The sequence below is a fragment of the Elephas maximus genome, chromosome 8, assembly GCF_024166365.1.
Source record: "Elephas maximus indicus isolate mEleMax1 chromosome 8, mEleMax1 primary haplotype, whole genome shotgun sequence".
NCBI lineage: Eukaryota > Metazoa > Chordata > Mammalia > Proboscidea > Elephantidae > Elephas > Elephas maximus.
Window position 1 is genome coordinate 101,769,581 of NC_064826.1, and position 22,997 is coordinate 101,792,577.

Genomic DNA, 22,997 nt, shown 5'->3' on the forward strand with positions numbered 1-22,997 from the left:
AAGGGCTAAAAGTGGGTATATGCCAGTGAAGGGTGGCAAGAAGTGGGGCCAGAGAGGTGAACAGAAGCCAGATTACACCTGACATTTTTGGCCACGTAAAGGTATTTGGACTTTATCTTAAGAACAATCAGGAATTATTAAAGGAAATTAAGCAACAGTTGGCCCCATCAGGTTTTGCTTTAGGAATAATGCTCTGGCCAAGTAAGGAAAATGGGTTAAAGGGGAAGCAGGACGTGAGGCAGGAAGACCACTTAGGAACTGGTGTAGTATCCAGCTAGGAAATGATGGTAGCCTGAACCAGGGAAGTGACAGTGGGATACAGAAAAATGGATACATTTGAGAAATATTTAAGACATGATAAATGAGCCAATGGGGCCATAGAGAGGAAAAGAGGAGTAAGGTTCCTGGCTTGAGGAACTGGTGGTGGTGGCATTCAGTGAGGTGCAATGCTTCTCAAATGTGACTGGGCTTATAGATCATCTGAGGCTGAAAATTCTGATTCAACAGGTCTTGGATGGGACCAGGGGCTGCATTTCTAACAAGCTCCCAGGTGATTCTGATGCTACAGGTGCCTGCACCACAGTTTGAGTCACAAGGAGCTAGGTAACGTACAAGGAAGAAGTGCCTTGAAAGAAAAATAAAGACCGATTCAGATGTGATGCATTAGAACCACTATGAATAACTTAAGTGGCGATATCTAAAAGATAGTTAGATACTTCAGTCTGAAACTTAGAGAACTGGGCTGGAGAGAAGCATTTGAGTCACTAGCAGAGATATTGTAGAAATTATCACCCCCATTTAAAATGCACTAGAAGGTTTGGAAGCCAGACTCAGTAAGTTGAGAAGTTAGAGTTGCAGAAATAGAGACACTGAGTCTTTCAAGAAGTTTAGCTGTAAAAGGAAAGAGAAGTGTAGATCAATAGCTAAAGAAGAGCTTGGAGTTGAGGAAGGAATTTTTTTTTTTTGGATGGGTCAGACTTAAACATGCTTAAATTATATTAGTCATAAATGTCCATCAATAGGCCATTAAAAAGATCAATCAGGCTTCCTGTCTGACATTTCTACTTCATCTCTTCTAATTGTCAACAAACATTCTATATTGAACTAATAATTTTCCTCCTAGCTTTGACAGCTGTATTATAACTGGGTCTTCTACAGACCCAATATGTACTTTAAAACAAAAGGGGCAACTCTGCCCAGGATTTACCTACTGTCTACTATCCTACTCTAAGGCCCTCTCTTTAGAAGCCACATTTTGAAAGCTATCCCACCTATTTCACCACTAGGAACAATTTTTTCTCTTGTTCTTGTTGTTAGGTGCCGTCGAGTCAGTTCTCTCATAGCGACCCTATGCACAACAGAATGAAACACCACCCTGTATGTTATTTTTCTAATACATATTGTATAGCCTTAGGGAAATCCTAGTGTAAGCAATTCAAAGACAGCATCCAAGGACTCGATCACTGAATACTACTCAAGATCTTAGACATATGAATCTTTAGGAGAGACAGAAAAAGTAAGAAACTACTTCTCTTGGCATATGGAAATCAGGAGTACTGCTGGCTGATCGCCAGAGACACAGTGATTAAAGCCAGTACGCTAGAAACTGCAGAGGGTTCAAGAAAAAGGTCTGTGCCTCCTTAAAGTTTATTTTACCAACTACAAAAGAGCAGTTTGCAAAAGGCACAAATAAAGTGTGGAAGACTGAGATAAAGAATGAAAGTCAACAAGAGAGAAGTAGAAGAACATAAAAAAGAATTGCTCAAGACTTTGAAAGAAAAGACAAAGATGAACAATATACAGAAAAATAGGAAGAATATGCAGTGAATCCTAAAGGTTGACCTCATCAAAGAATATTTACATAAGAGATACTGAGTGTCTTAGTTATCTAGTGCTGCTATAACAGAAATACCACAAGTGGATAGCTTCAACAAACAAAAGTTTATTCTCTCACAGTCCAGTAGGCTAGAAATCCAAATTCAGGGCATCAGCTCCAGGGGAAGACCTCCTCTCTCTGTCGACTCTGGGGGAAGGCTCTTGTCATCAATCTTCCCCTCATCTAGGATCTTCTCAGTGCAGGGACCCCAGGTCCAAAGGACGTGCTGTTCTCTTGGTTCTTGTTTCTTGGTGGTGTGAGGTCCCCATATCTCTCTGGTCACCTCGCTCTTTTATATCTCAAAAGAGATTGACTTAAGACACAATCTAATATTGTAGATCTCATCAACATAACTGCCACTAATCCATCTCATTAGCATCGTGTTGATAGGATTTACAACACATAGGAAAATCACATCAGATGACAAAAATGGTGGACAATCACACAATACTGAGAATCATAGCCAGGCCAGACTGATACACATATTTTGGGAGGACACAATTCAGTCCATGACACTGAGCTACAAGATAAGTTTACTAAATATTTTGGAGTGAGCTCACATTGTGACACCAAAATTTATGCAGGAGATATTATTGCTATTTATAGTTTATTTAAAAAAAAGAAAGAAAGAAAAAGAGAAGCACTATTTTGGAAATAACAGAATCACACGGTTGAAAGGACCTTGAGAGATCATTTTCTTCTTGACAAAGGAGTACAGTTAGATGTCAGCCTCCAGTTGTTGGCACCAACAGGATCTGTCTCAGATTTCTAGCCAAGGCCACAATCTTCAGGGCATCTGCCAGGCAGTGATCGAGATGGCAGGGGCACCAAGGCCTGGCCATGCCTGCCTAACACAAGAGTCCTCTTTGCTCTTTGCTTAGAGCTCCCTTTTATGTTGGCCAAGACTTTGTCAGATTAATATTGCAATCTGTGGCTCTCTCTGCCAATCCTGCTAATTTCTCCCTTTCCTACTACAGAGGTCAGATCAGCATCACTTTCTGAAGGCTTTCCCAGCCTAATCCTGCTCCTTCCTCTTTTTACCTTTCACAGGTGTTATATTCCACCCTCCAATAAACCTTTTGTACTCCTAACTCTGTCTCAGCCTCTGTTTTCTGACTGAACATGTTTGCAATACATAGTTCTGACAAAGGATTTGTATCCTGAATATGGAAAGAACCTTTAAAACACAAGAAGACAAACAACAACCCAATTTTTTTCTTCATTTAAAAAAGATATACGAATGGCAAATAAGTACATAAAAAGATGTTCAACATCATAAATCATCTGAGAAATGCAAATTAAAACCACAGTACACACTCACCAGAATAACTAATATGACAAGACTGATAACCCCAAGTGATAATGAGGATGTGGAGAAATGGGCACACCCATACATTACTGGTGGAGTGAAAAACCGTACAATCACTTTGGAAAAGAATTTTGCAGTTTCTTATAAAGTTAAATTTATACTTATCACATGACCCAACAATTCGACTTCTAGGGAAGAGAAATAAAAACGTGTACACAAAATGACTTGTACAAGAATGTTCATAGCAGCTTTATACCTAATGTCCCAGAACAGGAAACAATCCCAATGTCCAGCAACAGATGAATAGGCAAATTACGGCATATTCATACAATTAAAATAGTACTTAGCAATAAAAAAGAACACCCTATTGGTATATCCAACCACATGAACGAATGAATCTTAAAACATCACGTTGAGTTAAAGGAGCCAGACACATAAAAGGACATTATCCCATTTCTATGAAATTCTAAGACCCCCAAAACTAATCCACAGCGATAGAAATAGGATCAGAGGTTGCTGGGAGTGAGGGATTGCCTGCAAAGAAGTACAAGAGAATTTTTTGAGGCAATGGAAATTTTCTGTATCTTGATTGGGTGGTTTCACAGGTATATATAATGGTCAAAACTCATCAAACTGTGTATAAAAAGACAAGAAAAGGCAAGTGTACGGAGACTGAAGTTTATTACCAGGGGTGGAAGGGAGGGGGGAAAAGAGGGGTTAATGGTGATAGAAAAATCAAATTGTTAGGGTAGGACTGCACAGTTGATTATTGTAATTGCTGTCAATAAGCTGTAAATCTGTAAGAAATTGAACTGGCAAAAGTTGTGTGATAGATATATTTACAACAACGACAAAAAAAAGCAGTAGCTTCTGAGGCTGCTTATGTACAATCAAATACCTCATGGGATTTGGTTCCCTCATTTGGAGGTTTAGGGTCATGGTTTCACGGGACAGTCCAGTTAATTGGACTAATAATGTGTTTGGTGCTTCCGTTCTATCTCCTAGTTCACTGTATAGTGCCTGGGGTCTTAAAAGCTTGTAAGCAGACATCCAAGGCACAACAATTGGTCTCTGTTCACCTGGAGCAACAGAGAAAGGAGAGTCAGGAATAGGAAGATAGGATGTGTGGCTAATTGCTTCCATGAACAACTGCCTTCTTTGCCATGAGACAGGAAGAACTGGGTAGTGTCCAGCTACCATTACCGAATATTTCGATCAAAGAGTCTACAGAAGATTCATGATCAAAAGGGGGAAGATGCAGAGCAGAATTTCAAATTCTCACGGACTCCAGACTTTCTGGAGGCATGGAGGCTGGATGAACCCCTAAAACTATTGCCTTGAAATAATCTTTAAACCTTATAAATATACCCTGAAGTCTTCTAAAACCTAAAAATAGTTTAGCTTAATTAGTAAAAAAGGTCTGCCTTGAGCATTATGCTCTTTCAAGAACTACCTATATGGGCTCCAACTGACAACAGTAACTCAGAAGATTAGATAGGAACTTTAAGGAACAGTAAGTTTATGTTAGTGAGGGAGGAACAATTCAGAAAGAGAGTGAGAATGGTTACACAACTCGAAGAACGTAATTAATGTCACTAAATTGTCCATGTAGAAACTGCTGAATTGGTGTATGTTTTGGTGTGTATATTCTCAACAACAAAATAAATAAAAATCTTTAAAAACTCATCATACGTACCCTCAAAATGCATGCATGCTACTGTATGTAAATCCAAAACCACCAGCAGCTCCTCAGAAGATATCTAGATAGAAACAATTATCTATAAGAGTACAAACTGACAATAGTTAATCTACAGCATACATAAGAACTTTATGGAGCAGGACACCTAAATTAATAGTGATAAAACAATGTGGGTAGAGATAGTGAGAATGGTGATACAACATGAAGTATGTAATCAATGTCATTGAACTGTTCATGTAGAAATTGTGAATAGATGTATGTTTGGTTGTGTATATTGCCACCAAAAATTAATATTTTTTAAAGGAGTAAAAAGTACAAAGTAATTTAGATTGCATGATTCCATTTGTTAGTTTTCATTTAAAAAAAAAGAATACTACATACTTGCTGTTGGATTTTTGGTAAAGTCTTCATCACTTTGCAGTTTCTATTTTTCTTTCATTTGGTTTTGTTAAGAATGACTTTTAAATGTTTTCAAATGACTTTTCGGTGACAGTGAGTTTCTGTTACTGAGGAAGAAACAATTCAGAAAAGGAGGGTGAGAATGGTTGCACAACTTGAAAAATGTAATCAGTGTCACTAAATTGTACATGTAGAAACTGTTGAATTGGTGTATGTTTTGCTGTGTATGTTCTCAACAACAATAAATATAATTTGGAGGGAAAAAAATATGGATTACACCTCAACATAAAGAAAACAAAATTCCTCACAACTGGACAATAAGCAACATCACGATAAACAGAGAAAAGACCAAAGTTGTCAAGGATTTCATTTTACTTGGATCCACAACCAACACCGGTGGAAGCGGCAGTCAAGAAATCAAAAGACTCGTTGCATTGGGCAAATCTGCTACAAAGGACCTATTTAAAGTGTTGAAAAGCAAAGATGTCACCCTGAAGACTAAGGTGTGCCTAACCCAAGCCATGGTATTTTCGATTGCATCATATGCATGTGAAAGCTGAACAACGAATAAGGAAGAGAGAAGAAGAATTGATGACTTCGCATTGTGGTGTTGGTGGAGAATACTGAATATACCATGGGCTGCCAAAATAACGAACAAATCTGTCTTGGAAGAAGTACAACCAGAATGCTCCTTCAAAGCAAGGATGGTAAGACTGAGTCTTACATACTTTGGGCATGTCGCCAGAAGGAATCAGTCCCTGGAGAGGGACATCATGCTTAGTAAAGTACCGGGTCAGTGGAAAAGAGGAAGACCCTCAACGAGATGGATTGACCCAGTGGCTGCAATAAATGGGCTCAAACATGATTGTGAGCATGGCACAGGACTGGGCAGTGTGTCCTTCTGTGGTAATAGGGTTGCTATGAGTTGGAACCAACTCTACAGCACCTAACAACAACATTCTTTTGATAAAGTACTGGATTCTTTTTTGAATATATATTCACCTTAACTTAAACTTTTGCCTTTTTTGTTTGTTTGTTTAGTATTTATCTGGTCATGGTAAGACTAGTTGCATGAAATGATTTAGGGAGCATCTACCTGTCTTTTAGTCTGCTCTGGAATAGTAAAAATTACATTTAATTACCCATCTTTCTTTAAAGATTAAAAAAAAGTTGAACTGCCTAGTTTTAATGACATTTTCTATGGTAGATATTTAATCTCCCAATTTCTCCATGGTAATTAGTTTCTTAATATTTTCTACTTTTTGGGTTAATTTTGTGATTTTTTTTTTCAGGAATCACTCATAACTTCCAGGTTTTAAAATGTGTTACTATCGTGTTTTAATTAGTATTTTTTTAATATTTGGATTTTTCCTCCAGTGGTTGTCGCCTTTTACATTCCTATAGTGTATAATTTTGTTCTCTTTTTTCTTAATCAAGGTCATGTAAGGACTATCTTACCCATCTTTTCAAAGAATCAGCTTTTGGATTTATTTAATCAAGTTTGAAGGGTTTCTATGTCATTAATTCCAATTGTTATTTTTACTGTTTCCCTTACTACCAACTTTTTTCTAATCAATATTTATAGTAAGTTTGTATAGTCTTTCTTAATAATAAAGATATTTAAGCCTACGGAATTGCCTCTTACTACAGCTTTCATTTGGTCCCGTATGTTTTAATATGAAGTATTTTAATTTTAATTGCGTTCTACCTATGTAATTCCAATTTTGATTTTCTTTTTGTTGCAAATGCTATTTAGGAAGGTGTTTCTAATATCCGGTAGTATAGTTAAAATTATTGGGGGTCATTTTTATTTTTTATTATTAGTTTTATTGGATTATGATCAGAGAGTCTGACCTGTAAGATCACTATTCTTTTTATTCGGTTATGGGGAGGGGGGAGCACACAATGTTTTTTAAACGTATTCCATGGACATATCAAGAAAAACATAAATATTCTTTATTTGTGGGATGCAAAATTTTCTCTGCATAAGTTGTAACTTGCATCACCAGCGCCCCACTCACACACACCCATGGTTCCCGTTACTTTGCTTGTTTTTAATTTTTTTCATAGCATTTATCATCTTCTAACAAGCTATATAACTTATTTTCATATTGCTTATTTATCATCCGTCAATTCTACATGAATATAAAAAGGCCACGAAGGCTGGGAACGTTTGCCTATATTGTTCATTAATATATCCCAAAAACGTAGAACAGTTCCGGGCAGAAAGTGGGTGTTCCAGAAATATATGTCGATAAATAAATCATTATCACATGACTCATTTCACTTACACAAAGGACAAAAAACGGAAGGCTACTGTGTCCATTCATTCACAAACGTCTATTTGAACACCTACTATGCGCGGGAACCACCGTGCTGTGTGCCGAGGCTAATAAAACTGGTCCCTGGCTTCCCGAAGCCACCCAGTTTCCTTTGTGGATGAAGAACAGGAGCCAGTGAAGGGCCCTGTGAATCAGTGAGAAATGTATTCGTTTTACAAATATACTCCTTATATCTCTTATTAGCCTCAAGTCGGTCGCTGTACCTAATTTTTCCATTTAATTCTTCTTTGCTCCAAGCTCCTAACAGTTAAAAATGCCGGGCTGTAAAACCATTCGAACACACTGTGGGGGGGTTCTAAACGGAGTCTTTGGCTAAATTGCCAATCAATTTAACTACCTAGCAGGTTTTTAACCAATGCGCGCGTCTTCGAAAACTCAGGGCACCGTAGAGACGACGGTGGGAATGTTCACTGACAGCCGGGGCTGCCTTCCGCAGACGCCAAGGTCGCACGGGCCTCGCAAGGAAGGAATCCGCCTTGCCCACAACCGCCACGCACCCACCCTTTGTGTCAATTGAGGGTGCTCCAATACACGACGAAGAGATAAGACAAGGTCGCACAGCCGAGACACCCGAACACCTCCGCCGCGCACGCGCAGCCCAAAGCCCAACTCGCCGTCTGGGCCCCGCCCCCTCGGACCGGAAGGAGTTGCGGTGCTTCCGGTACCGAGCGACCCCTGGTTGCCTCGGTGATGTCGTGGGTTCAAGCTGCTGGCTTGGTCGGATGCCCTGGAGACGAGGGGGATGTGTTTGATGAGGAGGCGGACGAGTCGCTTCTGGTGCAGCGAGAATGGCGGAACCACATGCACAGACGAGTCCAAGTAAAGCTGGGTGTAGGACGCGGGGGTTTCCTGGGATGACGGGTTGCCGGGAGAGGGAGCGAGGATGGTGGAATTACTGGTCCGGAGAGTAGAAGGCAGAGTGGCCCCAGCCTGGCCCGGCGCTGCCCTCCCTACCCGTTGCCACCTAACACGGCCGGCATCTTGCTAGACTTTCCCAAAGGGTTTCTTGAAAGCGTGTCAGACCACAAGGTGCGTTTGACGCTGGGGACGGACCAAAATAAACTGTCCAGACTTTGAAGAGATTGCAGTTTGATGAGGATTACAGAGAATGAAGTGGGAAAGAAACGTAAACAGACTGTACTAATTATTGCTGTCAAGGGCATGTGCACAGTTTACTTGGGTGCTTGGGTGGGTGTGAAGCCTAAAATTAGGAGTGCTGTCAATCAAGACTTTGTGGAAAAGGTGAACTTAATGTAAAGGCCACGGATTGTCAATGGGTAATTCCAAACCAAACCCGTTGCCGTTGAGTTGATTCCGACTCATAGCGACCCTTTAGGACGGAGTAGAACTGCCCCATTAAATTGTCCCTAAAGCTGCAGTTGGAAGTCTGCTCTCTTGTGTAGTGTTTCAGTAAAGTAATATTCGCTTACCTCAGCAACAATATTGTCAATTGCAAAAATAGTTTATGTAAAGCTGAGGCTAAAGCAGTAAATATTGAGCCTTGTTTGACTGCTATGGCACTAGTGGAAAATGCCCACGAAAAGTTTGCAGTTTATTGGAATGTAGATATGAAGCAGAATTTCTAGAACCAGATGTGTCATCTTTGTTTTCCGAAACCAGCTTCCCCTTCTTTTTCCCTGCTTCACTTAATTATTCGGTACCCTCCCCAACCCCATTTACTGCCCTGCTTCTTCACCCACCAACCCGAGCTGCTGCCAAGGGGCCATATGTGTAATTCTCCGTGTAAGAAGCAGTATTTTAAAATTTTCCCTGTGAGTCCAGACTTCAAAAGTGGGATAAAGAAAGATTACCAAAAGCCAAACCCGCTGCCATCCAGTCGTTTCTGACTCCTGGTGACCCTCTAGGAAAGGGTAGAACTGCCCCCATAGGGTTCCAAATCTGTAAATCTTTACAAAAGCAGACTGCCATATCTTTCTCCTTTGGAGCAGCTGGTGGGTTTGAACCTTTCAGTTAGCAGTTGAGTGCTTAACCACTGTGCCACCAGGGCTCCCCAGAAAGATTAGCCAATAATAAACTTCTATGGGAAGCACAGGCTGCTTTGGTTGTGTGGCTATGCCATATGTTATGGAACCATTATGTTAAGTAATGTAAAGGCCCATTTCATCAATTTCCTAAATTAGTTCTGGGCCTTTCTAGAAAAACCTACCTGTAGTACTAGTTGCAGCTACAGTTCTTCATTTCCTCCTTATATTTAGGAAGGTTACAGAGATGGAGTAGATGCTGGCAAAGCAATTGCTCTTCAACAGGGCTTCAATCAAGGTTATAAGGAGGGTGCAGAAGTCATTATAAACTACGGACAACTCAGAGGAACATTAAGGTACTTTTAAAAATTTAAGTTTTGAATCATTTTAACTGTAATAGTTCTGAAGAATGTTTATGAAAGTAGTATGTAAAAATGAAGTATTTAAACGGAATTGCTTTTCCTGGTGTTAAACTCATAAAAGAATGCTGCAGAGCATAGCTGCAGAGCATAATATTGCCTCAAAGAGTCAAAAACATCATCAGTTCATCTACTTTAAGATATGAGCCAGGTGTGGTCCTTTCTGGCAAAGAAATGGTAGGAGGGTATATATTTTTGCCACCCAAACTACTACCAACCTATGTCTAAAGTAAAATATCTATAGGTTTTGAATAAGCTTTTAGTCTTGGCGCATAGTGGCAGAACACAGTGTGACAGACCTCTAGACTAGAAGTACATGATGAAAATTATAGATGGCAGTAGAGAGAAAATGGCTCCATTTACTTTAGTTCTGGTAATTGAATACCTGTCAAGATACCATAGCAACAATGGCATATATCAGAGCCAAGGCTTTGTCAAATGACACAGGGAGTCAGGAGCATGACAGACTTGTCCTCTTTGATGTTTTGTACCTTTTATACTATCCTCAGTAGAGAAAAACACAATGCTCCAAAGAAGCACTAATAACAGGTTGAAAATAAAAGTTATCAAAACAAGAAAAATTCATTGTGTTTAGGATTTTGGAAAATAAACTGTCAGAAATCAGAATTTATAAAGGCTACTACAGTAGGAATATGATCAAGTGTTCATCGTAAAATCAAGTTAAGTTAATCTTTTATAAGTGTAAAAAGGTTATTGCTGAATCTTTTGTCAGTTGATTCCATTTTTTAAAACATTTTCACAGTAATCATTATTTTATGACTTTTATAATTATCTGAAAGGAGCCCTGGTGGTGCAATGGTTAAGGACTCAGTTGCTAACTGAAAAATTAGAACCCATCGACTGCTCCACGGAAGAAAAGACCTGGTGATCTGCTCCATAAACATTACACCATAGGAAACCCTATGGGGCAGTGCTCCTCTATCCTGTAGGGTCACTAGGAGTCAGGATTGAGTGGGCAGCACAGGACAACAATAACAACATGATTATCTGAACAATCTAAAATGACAAAAAACAGAAGTTCTTTGTGTCCATACTAGAAAAGTAAAGAAAAACATTAACTCTATTAGGACTAGAAGGCTTCGTACCTTCCTTAAAAAAATTGTTAATAGCTCAGCTAACAATGTCTACTCTATGACAAAGCTGGTAAAGTGAAGTTGCTTCAATTTTTTTTTCTTCTAACCTTGGCAAGCATCTGTATGCTTAGAACAATAGTTTTCAACCTTGGCTACACCTTGAAATTATCTGAGAAGCTTTAAAAAAAAAAAAAAAAGACTGATGCCTGGGTCCTTCCTCCAGAGATTCTGATACAATTAGTCTGAGGTGTGACCTGGGCCTTGATAGTTTCAAAAGCTTCCCAGGTGATTCTAATGTGCACCCAAGAGTGAGAATCGTTAGCTTAGATGCTGTCTGATATCCTCACGGGAGAAACTCATTTTTCTGATCTCTCTTTCTCAGAGCCATATCCCACTTCAACAATAGTTTTGCATAATAAGGAAAAGTCTAAAATCAGGAAAAGTTGGATGAATGGGGGTGGGGGGGCAGTTAGGATTATAGCCAGTTTATATATGATTAAATCCAATTCTTTCATTTATATTAAAAGGTCATTTCCTTATTTTTTTAATCCTATTCTATCATTAATTTTCTGATTTTTACTTATATTAATATTATTATCTTTAACCCATTTTTACCTGGTGTGGTCTGAAAGAGAAATGTATAGTTTAAAAAAAAAAATTCTAAAAGCCTATGATTATTTTTTTTTCCTGTTTAACTCTTGTTTATGTTTTCATTCAGTGCTTTGCTCTCCTGGTGTCACCTTCATGGTAATAGTTCTGCTTTGATCAGTAAAATAAATAATCTTCTGGATGCAGTTGGCCAGTGTGAAGAGTATGTGCTCAAACATCTGAAATCAATCACTCCACAGCCCCGTGTTGTAGATTTATTGGACTCCATTCAGGATATGGACCTTTGTCATGTAGTTCCAGCTGAGAAAAAGATTGATGAAGCTAAAGATGAAAGATTCTGTGAAAATAATGCTGAGTTTAACAAAAACTGTAGCGAGAGTCCTAGTGGGATAGATTGTTCCTATTTAGAATGTTGTAGAGCACAGCAGCATGCACATCCTGAAAGCCCAAGCCTCACCTGGATTTTAGAACAGACAGCCAGTTTAGTAAAACAGCTGGGAATATCAGTAGAAGTATTACAGCACCTCAAGCAATTATAAAAGTTACCACTTTTCTAATGAAAAGAATGTCTCAGAACACTTCTTAGCGTGTTATCATTGTTTCTTAACCAAACTTTGCACCGATTTCTACATTAAATACTTGAGCTGTTAGGATTATCCTTCATGGAATTTTGAAATATCTTCAAAATTAACACTATTAACTGTAATATAAGACTTTTTTCTTTGACATTGGTCCAACATTCTGCCATTTCTGTATCTGCTCAATCAACATTACTTACCTGCTTACAAGACAGTAGTCAGGGTTGATTTATCTTGTAACCTAGAAGGTGGGAGAAAAATCTCATTAAAACCCTAAGAATGATTTTGGTTTTCTAATTTTTATGTAGTTTAAGATATGCTAGAGATTCCAGTTGCCTTTGTCATTTTCAAATTTCTGATCAAAATCAAGCATTTTCAGGCTAGTTGGCAAAAGTGAACAAGAAACATGTTTTGTAAGGACCCAACCCTACTTTCTGCTGCTATCACTATTACGTGGTCAGTACCAAAGTTACCAAAAATTACATACTGGCTAATGTAGATAGATAAATAGACATAAATATATAGATATGTATGTGTGTATATAGAGAGAGAAATTAAAGAGACTACAAGTGTGAGAAACTGAAGTGATGTTTATACTGATTAAAAATAAAATTTGTTTTAGTTTCATGTTGATTAAAAGTACATTCGAGGATGGTACTATTGTGATTGCTGTCATTAAGTTGTACATGTGTAAAAAGTTGAATTGGCAGAACTTGTGTGATAGATATATTTACAACAACAACAACAAAAAAGAGTAGTTGCTAAAGCTGTTTATGTACAATCAAATGCCTCACGGGATTTGGTTCCTTGGTTTGGAGGTTTAGGGTTATAGTTTCATGGGACATCCCAGTTAATTGGCCTAGTAGCATGTTTAGTGCCTCTGTCCCATCTCCTAGTTCATTGAGTAGTGCCTGGGATCTTAAAAGCTTGCAAGCGGCCATCCAAGGCATGACAGTTGGTCTCTATTCACCTGGAGCAACAGAGGAAGAAAGAGAGTCAGAAATAGGAGGATATGGAATGTGTGGCTGATTGCCCCCATGAACAACTGTCTCTGTTGCCATGAGACCAGAAGAACTGGATGGTGGCCAGCTACCATTCTAACACTTTGATCAAAGATTCCATTGAAGAACCCTAATCAAAAGGGGGGAAATGCAGAACAGAATTTGAAATTTTCATAGACTCCAGACTTTCTGGAGCCAAAGAGGATGGATGAACCCATGAAACTATTATCCTGAGATAATCTTTAAACCTTAAACCAGAAATATCCCCTGAAAAAAAAAAAAAAAAAAAAAAACCCTTAAGTCATCTTAAAACCAAAGAATAGTTTAGCTTAATTAGTAAAAAAGGTCTGCCTTGAGCATTGTGCTCTTTTAAGGACTATCAATATGGGATCACATTGACAACAGCAACTCAAAAAATTCAATAAGAACCTTAGGGGGCAATGAGTTCATGTTAATGAGGGAGGAACAACTCAGAAAAGGAGGGTGAGAATGGTTGCAAAACTTGAAGAATGTAGTCAGTGTCACTAAATTGTATGTGTAGAAACTGTTGAGTTGGTGTATGTTTTGCTTTGTATATTCTCAATAACAACAAATAAAATTTGGAGGAAAAAAATAGTACATTCAATTCCTTGAAAAATAAAATACATCTCATGCTGAAGTCTAAAGAAAAGTAGCTTCTTAGTTTTTTCCAAGTATTAAGATGTTAGTAGAGTTGCCTAACAATATGCCAGATTATTTCTACTGGAGTTTTGCTTCATATCAAAGGCAACAGCCCTGAGACCACTGACTTCTATATTACTTTCTGGCACTATCCTTAGTCTAGCATAGGCAAAATTAGACTGAAACTTTACTCCAGGACCTAACCATGTCAAGATAGGAAAGGATTTTTCATCACTTTTTTTTACCTGAAACAAAAACTTATGTGAAGTACATGGCTTCCAAGATACCCAGTAAGGAAACCAGGGCACGGAAAGACTAGGTAACTTGTCCAATTCACACAGCTAAAAATGGCCCAATTGAGATCTAAACCAAGGCAAGCCTGGCTCCAGAGTTTGTGCTCAGCATAGATGCTTGCTAAATAATAACAGTAGCAGTGATTGTATTGTTTTCCTCTTGCTCTTAATGTCTACTTTTCATCATTTTTCAAATTTTCCCCCATCAGCAAGCATTATTTTTATGTAATAAAATGTGTATAATAATCAGTGGTTAAAAGGAACAGAAAATTTATCAGAAACTTTTTTTCTGTACATGTAAAAACAGAAAAATACCATTCTGTGCTGGGAGGAAAGACTACCATCTATAAAGGGGTTTAGCATATACAGAAGCAGTATTTTCCTTGGACTCCTCAGATTTTCTGCACACCTACAGAGGGTAACTCATGTCGCTAATTTTGTGATAGTGTGTCTTTAGTTTGCACATATGCCTTATTAACTGTCACAAAAGGTTGTTCACTACTTATAAATGTACGTATTGCTACAGATCTGCCGGAGAACCACATCCACAACATACGCCAAACTCTATTTTCTTGCCCTATAAGTAGTCTGCAGCCCTGGAGGCACGGTGGTTAAGAGCTTGGCTGCTAACCAAAAGGTTGGTGGTTTAAATCCACCGGTTGTTCCTTGAAAACCCTATGGGGCAGTTCTACTCTGTCCTACGGTGGGAATTGACTCGATGGTAATGGATTTTTTATAAGTAGTCCAGTCTTTCCAGAAGTCAGGTCAATAAAGTACAACTCAGTATTACCTATGGATTCAGTTCTGTGGAAGTTGAACCCTGGTGCTCTCAGGCATGTGTATGCAACTCACCATTGAGAGGCTCTCACTTGTAGATCCTCTTCTTTTTCAAGGAGTTGTTGAATTAGTTCAAGGCCACTGGGTGGTGCTGGTGCATCCCGATATATTAGAGTATGTTTCACTCCCAGGTAACGCACAGTTTGCTTAGCCTTACGTCACGAGGATAAGAAGCCAATGATTATCCCCAAAGCTGTGCCAAACAGACTGAGTCATTTGTAAGACTGGGTGGGTGTGGGTTGCTGAGAGTTTTCCGGAGTATGTTAACAAACTCAAGAAATTAGGATACCTCTCTTTTTTTTTTAAATCTAGGCTGAGTATTTTTCTAAATCAAAATAACCAATCATAAGGAAATCTGCTCACAGAAAAAAAAGCATATTTTTATTTTCCGAAGCTCTGAGGCCTAAAAGTAAACACCTGAGCCCAAAGCAGACAGACTTCAATCAGAATTTACAGATGGTAAAATTATAATTTCACATGCGTGGAGCTTCTCTACTTGCCAGGCAGGACTGTGTCAGAACTCTTTCAAACAGCAGTGAATCTCAATATCTATCTGTCTCATTCTCTCTTTCTCTTTCTGCAACAGACACACATATACACACAACTTTAAAGGGAGGGAGGGAAAACAACTTATATTGGTAATCTATTTAAATATGTCACAACCCTTCTTTTTAGTCAACAAATCTACAACCAAGCTTTCCTCATATCAGCTCATCCCAGCTCATATTTAAGCCTGTTTCCTTGTGAATTGCATAATAACTATTACCTGTGTAATACTGCTTTGTGAGATAAAAAAGAAGTATATGATTCTATAAGGAATTTTTAAACATAAGAAAATAATTTGTCAAATCCCCTGTAATAACAAAGTAAGAGTGATTTGAAAGTTCTTGCCAATAAGGTAGAACTGGACTGAAATGAGGGGATAATATAAATTACCTGAAAATAAAATCTCTTCCTTTTCCTTAGTTGGAGACATGCAAAAGACCTTGCTTTCAAAATTAGATCATAAACAGGACTCTTAATTTTGCAATTATAAACCATACTTTGGATCATCAAATCATACTTTGGGAAACTTCAGTGATGAAGTTATTGTGAAAAACCATAATTTTTTAACCTATCAGCTATACTAGAAATTATTTCTGTGGAGTTGAGATTATGGAAGGAAAGCCCATTTCCTGCATTTAGACATTTAAATCCCAAATGGGAGCCAATTAAAAATATTCTCATTCGAAGTAACTTTATATTTTGGTATCTAAGATACCAAATAGTATTAGTCTGATTTTAATCTTACAGGCCTGTATGACGTTCATCTGATGTGTGGAGTCTGGCAGAGTGTTAATCATTACCCCACTTCTCAGTTCAGAGAGCATTTTTATATATGCGAGTGTGCTGGAACAAAGGACTGCCCTCATAAAAAGCACAGCAGCACTGAGGTCAGAGATGTGCTCCATTTTCACCCTGCTGGCTCTGAGGCCTCCGCCTCATTAGCGTGAACATGATACTTCTGAATTCATCATAGGTTGCTGTTGTCTCCAAGGAAGTAACCAAGGGACAACTCAAGAAAGCAAAGCTAAGTAAGTGGCTCAACGTTGACAGATGGTGTTCAGTTGATGGAAAGAATGAGCGGAGGTGCTGACCAAGATGTATGTCAATGAATGATATAGCTTTTCAGTAAAACAATGCAGAATATGTATCAAGTCGAAAATACATTAATATTCATTAACCTGGAAATCCCACTTCTAGGGATTTGACCTAAGGAAATAATTAAACAGAAGATAAAACGTTTCACCATAAAGATACTCATTGCCACATTCTACCTAGAATAGGGAAACCCTGCTTGCATAGTGGTTAAGAGCTACGGCTGCTACCCAAAAGGGTGGCAGTTCGAATCCCCCAGGTGCTCCTAGGAAACCCTATGAGGCAGTTCTACTCTGTCCTATAGGGTCGTTATGAGTCGGAATCGACTCAACAGCAGTGCATTTGGTCTGTTTGTTTTTTTAATCTAGAATAGAGAAAAATTCGAAACAATCTATATGACCAAGTGTAAAAGAATTACTAAGTAAATGATGACACATGATTTACTCAAAGAAATGTTATGTACCCATTACAAGTTATCATTATGAGAACTATGGAAACAAGGAAATATCTATGGTGTTTTGGAAGTGAAAGTCACTGTAAAATGTTATGTGCACATCTGGACAAATCATGTAAAAATGAGTATTTTGCAGATGAAAATGAAAGATTATTCTCAGATGTGGTAATTATTGCATTAATGTGGTAGGACTGGGTTTTTTTTCTTCACAGTGTTCTTTTATGTTGTCATGCTGTTTTTACAATAAGAGAAGGAGAATATTTGGAGAAGTATTAGGGTTTAAGAGAAGGAGCTATGTTGCATGCTTTGTCTTGAAAATCAAAATCTGGAACAAAACAAATGCACTTTATTCAAAACAATGGATCACAAAAAGATTCCCAGACTAATATCTGGTAAGGGAATAAAATAAGAAATCAGAAAAAGTGTATTAAATTTATAATTTTTTCCAATTATATCAAAACCCGAAGTTTACATCTTGAAGTATACTTAATCAACTTTAAATCCCAATGGAAGAAAAAGGGGTATGGGAATGCTAGAAGCCATTCATACTTGCCTCAAGTGCATTTTCTGACTGTCCTGGTATGGTTTTACTTCAGCCGATAGAAACATTTATGTTCCCTAGGACACACCCGCTGGGCGCTGCCTATGCATTCTCGGTACCATGAGTAAACTGGCTTTCTTCACTTAAAAAGCTCTGAGACTGCCTTCTCTTAACAAAATAAAAATAGAGTCCCTTATTAGATTTGTCGTATCATTTCTTCTGTTTTCAATGAGAAAGATCAGTTCACAAAATTGGAACTACTATTAGCTCAATCGAGTTATTTTTCATTAACTCCTGGGGAAAACCAATATCATACATATAAGCCACTTCTCCACAATACAGCATATCCAATAATAAGCTAACTCAGACAGAAACCTCAGAAAATTTGATGAGAAGTGACTGACTTCTAACTTAAATTGATTCGGGAGAGAATATGATGTTCATGTAATTTCCTTGGTTCTCCACACTGATTTGATTGTGGCAATAACTTTGGCCATGTATGCCTTTATTTTTCAGGAGAGAATTCAGCCTTAGTTTGTAAGTCTGTAAAATCAAGGTAATGGTACCCATCTCATTTTTTCTATAAGGATTGTTGTTGCAGGCCATTGAGTCAATTCCAACTTATAGCATCCCTATAGTACCTCATAGGGTTTCCTAGGCTATAATCCTTACAGGAGGAGCCCTCGTGGTTTGGTGGTTAAGTGCTTGACTGCTAACCAGATGGTTCTTTGAACCCACCAGTTGCTCTGTGGGAGAAAGGTGTGGCAGTCAGCTTTTGTAAAGAAACAGCCTTGGAAACCCTATGGGGCAGTTCTACTCTGTCCTATAGGGTCACTATAAGTCAAAGTTGACTAGATGGCAACGAGTTTACAGGAGCAGATCTCCAGGTCTTTTCCCCTGCTTTTGGTTAGAAGCTGACCTCTTAACCTCGTGTCGGGCACCTAGTAAGCCCTCAGGAAGGGAGAGCTAGTATCCTGTGGTGGCTAAGCACAATCACCTTGAAGCCAGAGGGTTTGAAGTGCAGCTCCATTTGTTGCAAGTCACTTAACTTCCCTGTGCCTGTTTCTCCATCTGTTAAATAATAGTCCCTAATTTTTTTTTTTTTTTTATCTCATAGGATTGTTATAAAGAATAAATGAGTTTGTATATGTAAAGCACTTAGGACAGTGCCTGGCACGTATTCAGTGCTGACTAAGCATTACTTTTATCATATTTTCTCCCGAGCACCATGCCTACAATTTAGATAAACTGCCACAAGAGGTTTAACTCTTGTCAACTCAACAGCACACAACAACAAATCAACTTTAGCTGTCATGAAGCTCTGCTGTAAGTCAAACACAGCCAAGCTTCCCACTGGCATAGCTAAAGGCAAAGAGCATGATTTCCTCCTCAGTTATTGTCTTAGTTATCTAGTTCTGCTATAATAGAACTACCACATGTGAATGTCTTCAACAAACAGAAATTTATTCTCTCAGGGTTTAGGAGGTTTTGAAGTCCGAATTCAGGGTGCCAGCTCTAGGGGAGGCTTTCTCTCTCTCTCTTGGCTCTGGGGGAAGGCCCTTGTCTCATTTCAACAACTGTAGTCCCAGCATTCCTTGGAGATCTCCATGTGTCCTGGCATCAATCTTCCCCTGGGTCTAGGAGGCTCTCAGTGCAGGAACCCCAGGTCCAAAGGACACACTCCACTCCCCACTCTTCTTTCTTGGTGGTAGCCAGGTCCCTCTCTCTGCTTGCTTCTCTCTCCTTTAATCTCTTTTAAGATAAAAGGTTCTGCAGGCCACACCCTAGGGAAACTCCCCTTATATCAGACCAGGACAATGACTTGAGTAAGGATGTTACATCCCACCCTAATTCCCTTACAACTGATTGGCTGGTCAAATCAGATCACATCATGGGGGACGATTACATCATTACATAGTTGTCAAATTACATTATTACATAATTGCCAAACCACTGAGAAACATGGCCCAAACAAGTTGGCACATACTTTTGGGGGACACAATTCAATCCATGACATTAATTATTTAAAAAGAAAAGGAAGGAAGGAGGAAAAAGAAAAAAATGTTTTAAATATGTGCAAATACTAGTATAAAATTATGTTCTATAGTTGTTGTTGATAGGTGCCATTGAGTCGGTTCCAACTCATGCCGACCCTATGTACCACATGACGAAACACTGCCCAGTCCTGCGCCATCCTTGCAATCATTGTTATGCTTGAGACCATTGTTGCAGCCACTGTGTCAGTCCATTTCCTTGAGGGTCTTCCTCTTTTCTGTTGACCCTGTACTTTACTAAGCATGACGTCCTTCTGCAGGGACTGATCCCTCCAGACAACATATCCAAAGTATGTAAGACACAGTCTCGCCATCCTTGCTTCTAAGGAACATTCTGGTTGTACTTCTCCCAAGACAGATTTGTTTGTTCTTTTGGCAGTCCATGGTATATTGAATATTATTCGCCAACACCACAATTCAAAGGCATCAATTCTTCTTCAATCTTCCTTATTCATTGTCCAGCTTTCTCATGCATATGATGTGATTGAAAATACCAGGACTTGGGTCAGGCACACCTTAGTCTTCAAGGTGACATCTTTGCTTTTCAACACTTTAAAGAAGTCCTTTGCAGCAGATTTGCCCAATGCAATGCATCTTTTGATTTCTTGACTGCTGCTTCCATGAGTGTTGATTGTGGATCCAAGTAAAATGAAATCCTTGACAGCTTCAATCTTTTCTCTGTTTATCATGATGTTGCTTATTGGTCCAGTTGTGAAGAATTTTGTTTTCTTTATGTGGAGGTGTAATCCATACTGAAGGCTGTGGCCTTTGATCTTCATCAGCAAGTGCTTCACATCCTGTTCACTTTCAGCAAGCAAGGTTGTGTCATCTGCATAAAGCAGGTTGTTAGTGAGACTTCCTCCAGTCCTGATGCCCTGTTCTTCTTCATATAGTCCAGCTTCTTTGATTATTTGCTCAGCATACAGGTTGAATAGGTATGATGAAAAAATACAACCCCGACACATACCTTTCCTGACTTTAAACCATTAAGTATCCACTTGGTCTGTCCAAACAACTAACTGCCTCTTGATCTATGTACAGGTTCCTCATGAGCACAATTAAGTGTTCAGGAATTCCCGTTCTTCGCAATGTTATCCATAATTTATTATGATCCACACAGTCGAGTGCCTTTGCATCGTCAATAAAACACAGGTAAACATCCTTCTGGTATTCTCTGCTTTCAGCCAAGATCCATCTGATATCAACAATGATATCCCTGGTTCCACGTCCTCTTCTGAAACCAGCTTGCATTTCTGGCAGTTCCCTGTCGATATACTGCTGCAGCCATTTTTGAATGATCTTCAGCAAAATTTTGCTTGCATGTGATATTAATGGTATTTTTCTATAATTTCCGCATTCAGTTGGATCACCTTTCTTGGGAATAGGCATAAATATGGATCTCTTCCAGTCAGTTGGCCAGGAAGCTATCTTCCATATTTCTTGGCATAGATGAGTGAGCACTTCCAGTGCTGCATCCGTTTGTTGAAACATCTCAATTGATATTCCATCAATTCCTGGAGCCTTGTTTTTCGCCAATGCCTTCAGAGCAGCTTGGACTTCTTCCTTCAGTACCATCAGTTCCTGATCATATGTCACCTCTTGAAATGGTTGAATGTCAACTAATTCTTTTTTGTACAGTGACTCTGTGTATTCCTCCCACCTTCTTTTGATGCTTCCTGCATCATTTAATATTTTCCCCATAGAATCCTTCAGTATTGCAACTCGAGGCTTGAATTTTTTCTTCAGTTCTTTCAGCTTGAGAAATGCTGAACGTGTTCATCCCTTTTGGTTTTCTATATCCAGCTCTTTGCATATGTCGTTATAATACTTTACTTTGTCTATAGGGTCGCTATGAGTCAGAATCGACTCGACAGCACTGGGTTTTTTGTTTTTTTTTTTTTTTGGTTTTGTCTTCTCAAGCTGCCCTTTGAAACCTGTTCAGGTCTTTTACTTCATCATTTCTTCCTTTTGCCTTAGCTGCTTGAAGTTCGAGAGCAAGTTTCAGAGTCTCCTATTAAACCGTCTTGGTCTTTTCTTTCTTCCCGGTCCTTTCAGTGACCTCTTGCTTTCTTCATGTATGATATCATTCCACAACTTGTCTGGTCTTCGGTCATTAGTGTTCAACACGTCAAATCTATTCTTGAGATGGTCTGTAAATTCAGGTGGGATATACTCAATCAAGGTCGTATTTTGGCTCTCGTGGACTTGCTCTGATTTTCTTCAGTTTCAACTTGAACTTGCATGTGAGCAATTGATGGTCTGTTCCACAGCCGGCCCCTGGCTTTGTTCTTACTGATGATATTGAGCTTTTCCATCGTCTCTTTCCACAGATGTAGTCAGTTGGATTCCTGTGTATCCCATCTGGTGAGATCCATATGTATGGTCACTGTTTATGCTGGTGAAAAAAGGTTAGTCTTGCAAAATTCTATCGTTCTATCTCCAGCATAGTTTCTATCACCAAGACCATACTTTCCAACTACCGATCCTTCTTTGTTTCCAACTTTTGCATCTGAATTACCAGTAATTATCAATGCATCCTGATTGCATGTTGGATCAATTTCAGACTGCAGAAGCTGATAAAAATCTTCAGTTTCTTAACCTTTGGTCTTAGTGGTTGGTGCGTAAATTTGAATAATAGTAGTATTAACTGGTCTTCCTTGTAGCTGTATGGATATTATCCTATCACTGACAGCGTTGTACTTCAGGATAAATCTTGAAATATTCTTTTTGACAATGAATGCAACACTATTCCTCTTCAAGTTGTCATTCCCAGCATAGTAGAATACATGATTGTCCGATTCAAAATGGCCAATACCAGTCCATTTCAGCTCACTAATGCCTAGGATATCAATGTTTGTGTGTTCCATTTCATTTTTGACGATTTCCAGTTTTCCTAGATTCATACTTTGTACATTCCAGATTCTGATTATTAATGGATGTTTGCACCTGTTTCTTCTCATTTTGAGTCGTGCCACATCAGCAAATAAGGTCCTGAAAGTTTTACTCCACCTACGTCATTAAGGTCAACTCTACTTTGAGGAGGCAGCTCTTCCCCAGTCATCTTTTGAGTGCCTTCCATCCTGGGGGGCTCATTCTCTGGCACTATATAAGATAATGTTCCCCTGATATTCATAAGTTTTTCAGTGGCTAATTCTTTTCAAAAGTAGACCACTGGGTCCTTCTTCCTAGTCTGTCTTAGTCTGGAAGCTCAT

At 38.8% G+C, this 22,997-nt stretch overlaps 1 protein-coding gene across 1 annotated transcript; it reads left to right on the top strand.

The window, feature by feature from the left end:
- The first annotated feature begins 8,267 nt into the window (after positions 1-8,267).
- YAE1 (YAE1 maturation factor of ABCE1) lies at positions 8,268-13,943 on the top strand. Its single transcript, XM_049894241.1, has 3 exons — positions 8,268-8,444; positions 9,842-9,963; positions 11,839-13,943. The coding sequence occupies exons 1-3, from the start codon at positions 8,316-8,318 to the stop codon at positions 12,266-12,268; spliced, it is 681 nt and encodes a 226-aa protein (XP_049750198.1). The 5' UTR covers positions 8,268-8,315; the 3' UTR covers positions 12,269-13,943.
- Positions 13,944-22,997: the final 9,054 nt, after the last annotated feature.

What these genes read in the sequence shown, in the direction of transcription:
- YAE1 (XM_049894241.1), top strand. Translation starts at nt 8,316, where the DNA reads ATGTCGTGGGTTCAAGCTGCTGGCTTGGTCGGATGCCCTGGAGACGAG. An exon ending in ACATGCACAGACGAGTCCAA is followed by an intron (nt 8,445 to 9,841) that starts GTAAAGCTGGGT and finishes CCTTATATTTAG; the next exon opens with GAAGGTTACAGAGATGGAGT. An exon ending in CAACTCAGAGGAACATTAAG is followed by an intron (nt 9,964 to 11,838) that starts GTACTTTTAAAA and finishes GTTTTCATTCAG; the next exon opens with TGCTTTGCTCTCCTGGTGTC.